Source organism: Salarias fasciatus, chromosome 20 (assembly GCF_902148845.1).
Source record: "Salarias fasciatus chromosome 20, fSalaFa1.1, whole genome shotgun sequence".
In the NCBI taxonomy this organism is placed as follows: domain Eukaryota; kingdom Metazoa; phylum Chordata; class Actinopteri; order Blenniiformes; family Blenniidae; genus Salarias; species Salarias fasciatus.
In genome coordinates this window covers 19,407,823-19,421,713 of record NC_043764.1, presented here as the reverse complement: position 1 = coordinate 19,421,713, position 13,891 = coordinate 19,407,823, and the positions used below count along the sequence as shown (strand labels likewise).

At 41.8% G+C, this 13,891-nt stretch overlaps 1 protein-coding gene across 1 annotated transcript; it reads right to left on the bottom strand.

Annotated features, from left to right (window-relative positions):
- Positions 1-289: 289 nt before the first annotated feature.
- cdh26.2 (cadherin 26, tandem duplicate 2) lies at positions 290-9,113 on the bottom strand. The gene is made up of 18 exons (XM_030117897.1): positions 9,019-9,113; positions 5,809-5,925; positions 5,551-5,697; positions 5,237-5,381; positions 4,960-5,132; positions 4,718-4,849; positions 4,452-4,634; positions 3,509-3,828; positions 3,274-3,416; positions 2,964-3,188; positions 2,635-2,862; positions 2,329-2,444; positions 2,104-2,178; positions 1,928-2,002; positions 1,250-1,348; positions 1,104-1,169; positions 968-1,012; positions 290-864 (listed from the first exon to the last, which is right to left on the bottom strand). The coding sequence occupies exons 1-18, from the start codon at positions 9,085-9,087 to the stop codon at positions 643-645; spliced, it is 2,580 nt and encodes an 859-aa protein (XP_029973757.1). The 5' UTR covers positions 9,088-9,113; the 3' UTR covers positions 290-642.
- Positions 9,114-13,891: the final 4,778 nt, after the last annotated feature.

Genomic DNA, 13,891 nt, shown 5'->3' with positions numbered 1-13,891 from the left:
CTGTATGTGCTCATGCTTGTAATGCGTACGGCTGTGTAAACTCAATCATTCAAACACTGTTGTCACATGAACTATTCAGGAAAGAAAGAGTCACTGTTTATGAAGCAGTATTGGTCCATTGTGACAAATTAACATTTTCTTATTGGGTGAACTTGTTACTTGTTACATGTAAAACTGAGTTTTGAGTAAAACTATCATCAGCTTTTTATGTTCATGTCATATTCAGCTTAACTTTTGTTTTCACCCTCATTACTCTATCTTTAAGGTAGTGATTATCATATAGTTTTCAGTTAAGTTAAACTATATTACTCAAAATCTCTTTCACCTGCTTTTTCTCTATTTGATGAAACACAGGATCAGTGAAACTCATTTACTTTATCACAATGTTATCAATCTCAGTTCTTTTTTTTTTTTAAATGTCACTCATGATGAATAAAACCTGTTAAGAGAAATCCGATAACAAGACATTGACCTTGTAATGTCATTTACTTAAACTCTTGAATAAGCTGTCTCACCATTATTATAGATGCAAGGTCTGGACAAGATCAGTCCTGTCAATAAGGAGTCTCATTAGGATGGTTTTATACTGTAAGTGGATGTTAATTTTGTCATTGATCTTCTTGTTTAAATTTGATTTGTGGTTCAATCAGAAGCTTGTGTGCTGTATACAGTATTGCCAGTAGGCATGCAGATGGAGGCCAGTTGTTTGAACTTGTAATCCAGCTCTAAGTTGGGGTCAAAGTTAACCTCTGCGATGGAGATGGCGTCGAGCTCGAAGTTGTGCTGTGAATCGCCCTCCTCAGCGTACACGTGAGGTCGATACTCGTCCTGTTTGCAGCTTTGAGTTTCAAGCTTGTGCAGCTCCTACAGCGTACAGGAGAGTAGAAAAAGCAGAGGGGAATAAATGTGTATGAAAAAACAACGTTATCTTAACTTTATATGGACGAGTACAATCATTTATCAAGACCTTTTTCAGCATGGTTTCCTGAAAATGTAGGCGGTTTGGCCAGTTCTGTAAAACAGTAAACAAAATTCGACAAACAGTTTGTAAGAATCTTTCATAACTGAGATGTAGAGACGTGCTCATAGAATAGATACAGTACCGTAGTGTTAGATGATGCCCTCCTCTGAAGTCTCATTCCAGCGTTTGACGATGCACCCATCGACTGCTAAATGAAACATTTCACATGATGCTCAGTGATAATGACAGTGCTGTCAAAGTATTTAAACCAACAGTTATTTTCAGTACCATGCGCATTAAGCCATGGGAGCTGGCTCTGTCTCTTCGGAGTTGTGAGTATTGAGTGGAATCTTCAACGCAGGTTTCGCCATAGTCAAAGCTGTTCATCTGGGGAGGAAACAAAAGCTTATCAAGAATAAGTTTGCTTTTAAAAAACATTAGAGAAAAAAAAGCATGACAGTTTGATTATTTTTGGAAAAAGTGAAAAGCCTAAAAGAATCTAAATGTTGTCGCTGTTACTTTCCAATCCAGATGTGACTTATTATATATACATAATAGATACTGAACTTTTGGGCAAATAAGCCTGAAGAGGTAACTACAGATCATACTGAAATCTCTTTTCAGTTGTTTTTTTTGTAGCTTTAGGATGGTTTACATTGAATGAACTCAGTGAATTGGGTGCTAATCTTTATTGTAATCTTTATTGTAATGTTATGACATACATGTTATGACATCACAACTGTTAAATGCTTATATATTTCAAGTATAAGTGTTACAGAAGGAAAAACAGGCTTTTTTTAATACACAAAATCATGAAATATCTGTGAGCAAAGATCAACTCATTATTGGTTTTGGTAGTTCCATGAGCAGCATTTCGCGTGCAAAAAGCTGAACTATACCCAGAGGCTGTTTTTTTTTTCAACCTTTGAATGAATCCAGTTTGTAAAAACATAATCAGGAGCTTACCCATTGCATAGTTTTTTGTTGGTTTAGTAAAGACTCTGTTTGAGATACAGGTGACTGCAAGCCATTCACGTACATCTGAAAAAAGAAACATGTTGACAACTCGGTAAAAAAATGTAGTCCTATAAAGTGCCGCGCGTCCTGTTTGGGGATGTGAAAGAACATTTCACAGCACTTACAGGATTAGCTGCTGTTGTCCTAACTTGAGATGTTGCTTGGATTCGGGTAAATTTCGGATCACTGTCGAAAACCACCTTTAACATAGGTACATTTTGAAAAAATTATTGAAGTTGCATTAATATGCCTTTGTAGTTGTTAAATAACATTACTTTTCACTTCTGTGCATTCAAACATTGAAATTCCTAAATAAATATAACAAAAACCAAAAAAAAAAACAACCATACCTCACAGTCGGTTCCTTGTGTCTCCGTGTTACTGATCATCAGATTTCCATAACTTTCATCTGCAAGTGGGATTTTATCTGGCTTGCATGAAAACAGAAGAGCTAAGAGAAGCAAACCTAGAGTTTAAAAAAGAGACAGAAACAAAGTTAATTGTGTCTTTAGATTACTGATGTTTTACCTGCAAAAAGTATGAATTTTAACAAAATCCAAAACTATCACAGGTAAACTTCATGAGAGAATGTTAATTGTTTAATGGGATAAAAAAAGTTAGAGAGAGCAGAGCATCGTCAGCATATTGTGCCATACCTGCAATTAGCAGCAGGCTCAGTAGAATAATCGCTACTGTCGCTCCTCCTGTGGAAGAAACTGCAGATTTTCTGATGCGACAGTTTGGCTTGGTTGGGTCTGAACACTTGCACACAGTGACTGACAGGCTGTGGACGGCCGTCTTCCCCTGCAGGTCAGCCACCGCTAGCTCCAGGTCATAGTGTCCAGAATGAACAGCTTTCTCTTTCACCAGGTTGACTGAAGACGCTACACCATATTTAAAACATTGTCAGGGAAAATGTTTCTGCTCTTTTGAAAATAGGGAGTTGGTGAGTTTGTCGTCTTGTTTAATGAGAACCGTAAATTACCATGAGCTCCGTCGAGACTCCACTTGTCCTTAACATCTCCAAGGAGCTTGAAATTGAAAGGTCCAGCATTTGGCTCCTGGTCCAGGTCCGAAGCTTCAATGCGGGCCATTGAGTGTTCATCAGACTGACACAAGTCTATTATGTTTGAAACCAGGACTGGAGTGTTGTCATTTACGTCACTGATCAGGATGCTCAGCGTCGCCGTGGCTGTCTTTGGAGGTTTCCCTTGTGGACAGAAAAGAGAGACGTGCTCTTTTAGGGATGAGTTCCAAATATTTGCGATGATTTACGAATGCAGTAGGGGTCATACCATCATCAGCGGCATGTATTGTGGCTACATAGAGACTGTTATTAACAAAAGATGACTCTCGATCCAAAATCTTGGTTGTGGTTACTTTTCCAGTCTTAGCGTCCACTGACACCCAACCAGCCGGATCTTTCCCTTTTTTGTATCTGAAAAAAAATGTCTTGAGTTAGACATCCAACTCTGTACTTCGGCTGCATGTTGCGATATTCTCAGCAGTCATTGTAACGCAATGGCTTACACAATTCTGTCAGCATTTTTGACGTCAGGGTCTTTAGCTGAAAATGTCTTCAGATACGTTCCCACTTCAGTGTCCTCCATCACCCTGGCGCTTTGGTGAGACATGTCAAAGATTGGAGCCTCATTGACATTCTCCACAATCACTGTCACTTGCTGCCTGCTGGGAGTTGGCGCCGGTGCTTTCCCAGCTGAGTCACCGGCGAAGGCCACTTTCCAAAGACCCATGGTGCTCCTCTCCAGCACCTTGCACGCGTAATAGGGAGCCTCATTTTTCGCAGTGATGGTGATATTCTTTACGGGAGTCTTCTCATAGTCCAGACTCTGTAGAAAAAGTAAAATGCATAAAATATTGTTGAAATTTGTGTGTGTGTGTGTGTGTGTCTAGACCAGTGGTGTCCAAACTCGGTCCTCGAGGGCCGGGTGTCCTCCATGTGATGTTTGTTATTGAACCTTTTTTTGTTTGTTTGTTTTTTACAAGCTCGATGAGATGAGATCAGCTTTAGATTCAGGTGTGATGAAGCAAGGACACATCTGAAATATGCAGGAAGGCGGCCCTCGTGGACTGGAGTTTGACATCTTGGCCAAAATCGGCAAAAGACTACATTTTTTCACACACTGATCTGGTTTGCTTTTTGCTCGTCCTGCTATGAGACCAGAAGACGTGTTGTGAATGTGCCCTGGACAGATGTGGTGATATGTAGTCTGTAATTTCCATACCAAAGCTGTTTGCTGGGCCAAATGCAAGAAGACAATGCATGCTTTGTTATTGACATGGTTTGCCTGCCAAAAATTCACCTAAAGAAAACAGTGTATGCATCTGGCTTCTAAAGCATGTTTTCTTGTGTTCAGTCTATTTAAAGGTCTTCATGTTCATGCTTTGAGTGAGACTTCAATCATTCCCAGCGCTTACGGAATATCAGGACGATGTAGTGATCATAAAATACCTTGTTCAAATACAGGATTCCTTCGTTAGTCTTTTTGTCAGTAGTGATTCTGAAGTTATTATCTGTGTCTTCTTTGATGTGAAATTCAGCCCACCATGACGGTGAGTCTTTGACGTCTTCGTCTGTAACCGGCACACGTAAAAGAAGAATATTTTCCTGGTCTTCTTTCACTCTGACTACAGCCTGGAGGTGAATGAGAGATTTGTCTTGAATGTAATTCAATAGCTGTCCGTTGCTAGAATGCGCTTGTTCAAATGACTGCTTACCTTCTGTTGCGTGATCACTGGAAGGTGGTTATTTTCATCTTCGATGTTGAGAACAATGGTGCAGGAGCTGGAGAGCTGTTGTGGTTCTCCATGGTCTTTTGCTGCTACTATGATGGTGTATTTGTCTGCTTGCTAAAAAAGTTAAAAAAAAAAAAATCTTGACCAATTAGGTAACATTAAACATACAGTAGATGTACTTCTTTATGGTTGTAATTACACCATCAAACCATTAATTCTCTCACCTCATGGTCTAAACATCCTTTAAATGAGATTTTTCCAACCTCATCAAGAAACTGAGTTAAGTAGAACTCCACATCTCGTGGCTGAGGAATCACTGAGACAATTTGAAGGTCAAATTTTTTGAATTTTTCCGACAGGTCTCTGTCCGTTGCTTTAACAGCAATCAATTCACTACCTGCCAGTATCAGAAGGAAACACTCTTGTTATTTATTATTTTAGTAATTAGACTGGAATTGTCATTTTTTAAATTAACATCAAAAAGGGCATATTGGCAATTACCTTGTAGCGTTGATTCCTTGACACTGATTTCGTAATTCTCCCGGTCAAATGTCGGAGCGCAGTCATTTGAATCCACAATGTTTATTATAATGCTGAGCTGTGTGTGTACGCTTCTGTCTGTCTTATGAATTGCCTGAAAAGTCAACTGTGAAGGCAAAGACAAGCTTCATGAAATTCATGAAGTCAGGAAAGCAATACCCCCCCCCCACACACGCACGCACACACACACACACACGCACACACACACGCACATGCACTATCCTGAAACAATACAGTCTTTTTGTGAAAATCATTTCTTTTCATTTACACCTAACCTGAAAAGCTTGGTATTGTTCGTGGTCCACTGGGCTGAGCAACCACAGCTCTCCAGTTTCTTCTGTCATTCTTAACACACCACGAGGCTCCTTATCCACACCTTGGCCATGTATCTGGAAAAGGACTATGTCCTCCTCAATTTTAACCTGTAGTGAATGTATGTTGCAACAACAGCAAATGTTGGAATGTGACTGCATCTCATTAATCTCATTTGTGCTGTTCCTACTGAATGCTTGTCACCCGTGATAATTACTCACATGACCCAGTGAATGGGGGAAATTTCCATTGTAGCTTTCATCAATGGTAAAAGAGTCGATGATCCATCTTTTTTGCCGTTGCAAAATTTTTGAAGATGACCTGTGGACCCCCATGCACTGCAAGACAATGCATTGAAAACGATGTCCATTTATGTGGCAAACAATGTAGTTAACATACCAACCCATCAGAACCAATAGTCATTCCAACGTTGTTGTGCTAACCACAGTCATAGCTATGTTAACATTTGTGTAGCAACAGAGCAGACCAACTCGCCTACACATTATAATTATGATAAAAGCAATGGAGGGTTATATGCTGCTACAGTTGGCATTGTAATGTCACACAACTCTCTGTAACTTTATTCATTATAACGATGGGTCAAGAATAGAGTTGCCAACCGTTCCTTGAAAAACGGAATCGTTCCGTATTTGGATGTAAAAGTGTGCGTTCCGTATGGAGCTGAAAAGGAACGCACTTTGTTCCGTATTTTTGTGAGAGTCAAAACGTGAGCAATGGAACATGCGCTTTTTTTGAAAACTTACGGTAAATTGTTCACCGGCTCTCTGACGTTCTGTGACCAATGAGCTGACAGAGATGGCTCGACAACGCAGACTCACTCTTATCTCATTGGTCAAAAAAAGACTGTTCCTCGTAGGCTACGGCAGCTCATTGGCCAATAGTCAGTTTGGTCACAGAGCGCATGGGAAGAAGGAAATCAAAACAGTAACGCAGCGCAGCATGGCTTCCAGAGACATGTCAGTTTGTGCCGTTTCCATATCAGATATATCATGTTTAGTTCATTGATTTGTGTCTGCTGCTGCAGACTGTGGAGTGTTTTCAGTTTAGAAACGGAACCTTGTTGGTTTTTTGTTCAGAAATTTTTTCAGCTTTGATTTTGCACTTTTTTAGTTGAAAATAAAAAAAAGAACATGTTAAAATCCAGAAGAGACAGCAGCTGTTTGATGTTATTTTGCACATTTAGCAATAAAAATAGAATAGAATAGAAGAGAATAGAATAGAATAGAAGACTTTATCAATCTCACAGTGGAGAAATTTGCAGGTGTATCGGCTCATAGAACCCACAGCAGGATGCAAAAGTAATGAATGGTGCAATAATTAACAAATGATAGTGCAAATCATACTAGGATTGATAATAGAAGCAAAAGACAATAAAGATTTAACTGTATGTACAACCTGAACCTTAAAATTATAACAGGATATATATATATATATATATATATATATATATATATATATATATATATATATATATATTATATATACAATATATACAATACAATATGCAATATATGATGCAATATATAATTATACAGTATGATATAATATGTACAATATGTTTTAGCGGAGTGAATGGATACAGCAGAGTGAATGGATGATAAAGTGTCGCTGAATTTCTTAAGGGGGGGGGGGGTGCAGAATGTTATAATGTCCAGGATTATTGCTCATATTCTACACAGTAGAACTGTACAGCCTGACAGCGGTGGGGATGAGAGGCCTGTGGTAGCTCCTTCCTGCTCTGAGGGTCTCAGTCTCCTCTGAAGGAGCTGCTGAGCTGCTCTGCCGTCCGGTGCAGTGGCTGAGAGCTGCTGTCCATCATGATGATGATACTGGAATGATAACTGTCTCACTGTAGGCCTCAAATACAAACTGATCAAGCTGATCATGAGTTATTATCTTGCTACTGTAGGTGTAATGCAGTAGCCTAATGTGTTTTTATAGTCTGTAATAGGTATAACTGTGGCAAAATGCTGTTATATATGCGTTTTTCACCCCCCAAAAACCCAGTTTTTTTCAGCTGCCCGCGAGAGGTGTTCCTTATTTCAATCTCTGGGAGTTGGCAACCCTAGTCAAGAATGCAACACCCACATTTTGGGATAGCTGTTCCATCACGTAGCATGTTTGTCCAGACTTTAATTACAAAATAAAGCAGATTATTCCAAAATGTGATGTTGTTACATAATGGGGTAAGACTTAGACTATATATGTATATATATATATATATATATATATATATATATATATATATATATATATATATATATATATATATAATATACATATATACATATATATATATCAGAAGGGAAGTAACACATTGCGCCCCATGCATCTATTATGTATGCCGTATGCCGATAACTGCGCATGTCGCTAGTCAATCTGAAGCTTTCCGTCAACATTTTCACCCCTGAAAATACTTTATAAATATGAGTGAGAAATGAGCGAAGATGAGGAGGAGGATGAGGATGAAAAAAAAGACGTGTGCACGGTTATTGATTTTTCCAGAAGGTTAGGATCTGTTGTCGGTGTACTCATTTACACGTGTAGATGTTGACACCCCTACTTCAAACATTAAAATAGGAAGCGAGGTTATTGTTGTGGAAATTTTGCATTGTAGCGCTAACAGTTTTTGAGAACAAAGAACTTATATAACAAAGGGTCTTTTAAAGTTGTTTTCGAGGCCCAGAGGTGCGGGTCCCTGCAGAGAGCTGAGCAAGCGTGCAGGAGCGCACCCGGATGAGGAAGAACACAGCAGCATTTATTCACACACACAGTGACAGGGAACGGGAGAGAGCGAACGAGAGGCAAACATAGACAGAGAGACAAGAGTTTGTGCACACAGGATACAATATCAATATGGCCACAACATGAATCTAACAACAATTTGAACCTGTGTTTAATCAAAGCAGTATATCATGAGGCTAGCTGAAATTACACAAAGGACGATTTCGATATTTAATTTAAATGTTAACGCAAATAAAATTATGATAGAAAAAAAAAATTCGAAAAACAAAACATTATGACATTTAATTTTTCCTTAACAGCTATAACATGCAAATATGATTCTTTTGACCCTTTTTTTTTCTTCCATAAATGGATGCACTGGCTGTATAGTAAGGTTCACTATACAGACTCCTTTGGGTCGTCCCCCCAGTCAACAAACCACAGGATGGTCACCAGTGGCCAGGCGGCCAGGACCGCCACTGGAGTTAGTTGAGAAACACTTCTTTTTTTCTTTTCATTCATTCATTTAATCTACTGACTCCTCATACATTGGAATACAAGTTAAAACAATGAATTAATGTTAAACCATGAAGGAAACAAGAACAAGAACAAGAATTCAGAAATATTCGAAGTAAAAACTATGTTGTCAGTAGTGTAGGAAAACTTTAACATAAATAAATTCTTACCAGTGTGACGAGAAGACTTAGATGTAATATCTCCATATCCAGATGTTGTTTGAGAAGCCAGTCTCTCATACAGTGAACTAACGCTTGTATCCTGTAAGTTCACCTGCATGCCAGCGCAAGCTTTATACAGCACAATACCTGAGAGTGGGAGGAGTATAACAACCTCCTTTATGATAAATCATCTCCCATGGGTCTTGTGGGTTTATACGAACGTCTGTAAGTTTTAATTTCAATATTATGATCATAAAACACTACTGTTTTATGATTCATACAATGTCACCATTTAGCATAGCGAGAAAATTCTTAGAAGTGGTGCAAACTTCAAACTACTCCAAGGTCCTAGAATATCAGTTTATGGTTTAAATGCCTTTTTGAACTCATATTGGTTTTAATTTAAGAGCCATTTTTTATCTGCCAAACTCTAAAGCATCAAGCCTACAGAGAGAGCTTCTCGAACACTTGAGACAAATGGCAGAGTGCTCAAAACAAACGTCTACCAATGCCTAATTAACAAAAATGGCCATCAAACTTCATTTAGATTGTAAAACTCCTCTCCACAATCTATATGAACTTGAATGAAGTTCAGCAGTTACCTTACTTGACAGGTTGAATTCAGGGGAAATCAGAGAGAGGAACAGTGAAGACAAGAGAGAGAACAGGCTGCAAGCACACACAGAAATATTTTGAAACAGAACGTAGCATAACAGTTACAGGAGAGAGACAACAAACTGTCTGAAATGACCTTCTATGAACTGACTCTTTACTAAAATGTAAAAATGTTGCAAATAATTAAAAGAATTAAAAGTGCTGCATTGTGGGGAAAGAACATGAATCTTTTCTGTGTAAGTCTGTATGGAAGAAGTGTCATGGATTGTTTTTCCTGTTCTCTGGCTGCTTACACCCACATGCATTTGGAAGCTGATGGAAATTTCTGGTAATCATTGTTGATTCAGCTGAAAAGGAAGTTCCGATCAAATTGAAGATAATGGAGTTCCAAGGAACTGTTGAATACATGTTTACATGGGGAGGGGAGGGGAGGAGGAGGAGGAGGAGGAGGAGGAGCATATGCCATGATCAGCTTTTAGCGGAAACCCAGGAGCTGCAGGCAGGCATCATTTATTAAAGGGGCTGTATCATGCAAAATTCACTTTTTTTATGTTTTAACCTTGTTATATAGTTATGTACTCACCGAAAACACCCCCAAAGCGTTTTTTTTTCCTTTGTGCCCGCGTGTTTAAGCTTTCCTAGTGTTTGTGCTGCTCAGAGAGGCAGCCCCTCCCGCACCCGTGAAAACGCTCTGTTTTCCCACGTTCACATCACACTGTGAAGACGGCTCCCTTGAACCCCCCCTCCCGCAGGCCCTCGGCAATCAGCGTTGCTGCTTTTTGTAACTCCGATTTCGAGGATAAACTTTGACCATCGTCTGAAAGCAACAGTCAAGCAAGAGCAAGAGTCTGAAGGGTCTGCGCTTGGTGAGTTTCTCACAGGAAAAGACGTTTTTGCGTGTAGAGAAGCTAGAGCTAAAGAGCTAAAGCTAGCTAGCGTGTTTGTTTTGAAGCACTGATTGGTTGAAGTTCGCTGTCTGTCAAAGTCCACAGGGGGAGAGGCGGGATTTTCAGTGAAACGGAGCGTTTTCTCTTCCGGGTTTCAGAATTAGCCCCAGAAAATCTTTTATTTCACACAAAATGACTTTTCCTTAGCGCCAAAAATAAACTATTACCATGTTAATGCCATTTCTAGGGTTTGGACTAGCTAAAAAAGCATGAAACAGCCTCTTTAAATTCTTGTCACCGATTGTGAAGCCACATGATCTTCTACTTTTTCATTTCATCTGATGTTATGATTGATTGATTGAAACCTTTATTGTCCCCTCTGGGGAAAATCAGTTGTCAAACAGCTCCTGACATTTAAAAAGAGGAAGACAAACAGAAAAACAGAGTTGACAGTGCAATAAATATAAACACACGGCTGGTCCAATAAATATGCAGTGCAAACTAGTAATTTGCTAAGATGCATCAAGTGCAGCTAAAAGTCCCAAGTCAGTTAGCCCATCGACTCCAGCTCTGGGTCTCCCCGTGCCTGCAGGGCCTGGTTGTAGAGTCGGAGTACAGCTGGAATAAACGACTGTCCAAATCTCTTTGTGCTCTGATGGGGGAGAATAAATCTGTCGCTGAATTTGCTCCTCATCCCCGTCAGCTCGATGTACAGTGGATGGGAGGGATTGGCCAACATGGCCGCCAGTTTTTTCCCCATCCTCTGTTCAGCCACCACCTCTAGGCTGTCCAACCCGGTCCCCACCACAGAGCTGGCCTTCTTCACCAGCTTGTTCAGCCTGGTAGCGTCCCTGGCACAGATGTTGCCTCCCCAGCAGGCCACGGCGAAGAACAGGACACTGGAAACCACTGACTGATAAAACATTCTCAGTAGCCTTTCACAAACCTTAAACGACCTCAGCCTTCTCAGGAAAAACATCCTGCTCTGCCCTTTCCTGATAAGAGCCTCGGTGTTGTCAGTCCAGTCCAGTTTGTTGTTAATGTGTACGCCCAGGTACCTGTAGGAGTCCACTCTTTCAACTTCCACTCCCTTGATAGTGATGGGGGCTGAGGTCCCTCTCTTCCTCCTGAAATCCACCACCAGCTCCTTGGTTTTGCTGGTGTTGAGCAAAAGGTGGTTGGTGTTGCACCACTGCACAAAGCTCTCCACCAGGGCCTTGTACTCCTCTTCCCTGTCATCTGTGATGTAGCCCACAATAGAGGAGTCGTCAGAGAACTTCTACAGATGGCACTGGTGTGAACTGAACTGGAAGTCGGAGGTGTAGAGAGTGAAGAGAAATGGTGCCAGGACAGTTCCTTGGGGGGCGCCAGTGTTACACACAACCACCTCAGACTGACAGCCCTGCAGTCTAACGTACTGTTGTCTGTCTGTCAGGTAGTTGTGGATCCAGGCTGTCAGGGAGTCTTCTACACACATCACTGCCAGTTTGTCTGCCAGCAGTGATGGCTTCATGGTATTAAATGCGCTGGAGAAGTCGAAGAACATGATCCTCACCATGCTCCGTGGCTTCTCCAGGTGCGTGTAGGCCCTGTGGAGCATGTAGATGATGGCATCCTCCACCCCCACACTCTCCTGATATGCAAACTGCCGGGGGTCCAGGTAGTCCTTCACCTGGGGCTTAAGATGTTGCAGCACCAGCCTCTCTAGGATCTTCATGACCTGACATGTTAGGGCGACAGGTCTATAGTCGTTTGGAGTGCTGGGCTGTCCATTCTTTGGCACTGGGACAATGCATGAGGTCTTCCAGAGCTGTGGAACCTTCCTCAGTCTTAGAGATAGACTGAAGAGATGCTGGAATCTGCCCGCTAGCTCTCCAGCACACACCTTCAGTACCCTGGGGTTGATGTTATCTGGTCCTCTGGCCTTGTGTATGTCCACTCTGGAGAACTGCTTCCTCACCTGCTCAGATGTTATTGAGCTGTGGGCGTCTCTAGGTGTGGAGCATGCTCCCTGGTTCCACCCGGTGGTGGTGGGGGGCTCCTGCTGCTGGGGTGTGAGGGGGTCAGGAGAAGTGGGGGCTACAGCTGCTTCGGGTGGGGTGCATTGGAGAGGGGAGGAGAGGGAGGGGGAGGGGGACATTGGGGGGTGACAAGGGACAGGTTGGTCAAACCTGTTAAAAAAGCAGTTCAGATCATCTGCCTGCTCTCAGGTCCCCTCCACCACAGTATGTGGCTGCTTGAGACCCGTGATCTTCCACACCTCCTTAGAGCTGTGGGCCACCAGCCCTCCCTCCAGTTTCCTCCTGTAGGTGTCTTTGGCTGCCCTCAGCTCCTTCTTCACCTCCTTCTGAGCGGCCTTGGCTCCCTCAGCGTCCCCAGCGTCCCCTGCTTTAAACAGCCTCCTCTTTCTTGTCAGGAGGGCCTTGATGTTGCCATTTATCCACGGCTTGTTGTTAGGAAAGCACCGCACCTTTTTAATGGGGACGATGCTCTCCTCGCAGAACTTGATGTAGTGCGTGACACAGTCTACAAGACCATCTATGTCGTCCCTGTGGACTCTCTGGAACATCCCCCAGTCAGTGGTCTCAAAACATGCCCTCAGCTGCTCCTCCACATCCTCTGGCCATTGCTGGACAGTCCTGGTGGTGACAGGCAGCCTCCTTATTATAGGGATGTATGCTGGTTCCCTCCAGACCATGTTGTGGTCTGATGCCCCTAGTGGCGGGAGAGCTGTGGATGTGTAAGCTCCCTTCACATTGACATAGAATTTGTCTAATATTTTTATGCTAAACTTCTACCATACGTCTGATTTCAAAAGGTGTGAAGAATTCCTGGTTGATGGACTTCTGTGATCGATGGTTCGGAAAGTTCAAAGGGTTCTTTTTGACAATCTTCACATTTTTGCAGTGTTTCTAGCCCTTCTCATCACTTGTGGTTGTTGGTGTATTCCCCTGCTCAGGTCTTTGATTACCAAAATGATTGCATCTGTGACTGATAAGCATGCACCCCCTCCCTGCCAAAAGGTGGTCGAGGAAACTGATTCACATTTTTCCACTCTGGCCCACACTGCTGATGCCTCCTATCACATTCTGTTCCGTGTTGACAACGCCCCGTACCCCCCAGTGCAGGATGGTGAGGTAGATACCGCTCCGCTGTAAAAACGTGTGAGTGTAGTGATCCCAGTTTAACTGGGATCAAGAGAGGGAAATTGTTGTATATTTCTATGGCTAAACTGTGATTTTATTACTTTGCATTGTGACTGCTTGTGTGCCCGGTGACTGCGTCGGTGAAAGGTCACCATAGCTAAACCTTTGATCTCTTTGTGATAATGTAAGAACCACAGCCCTGAGGGACAACAGGTCTGAACCAGCCAAGATAAG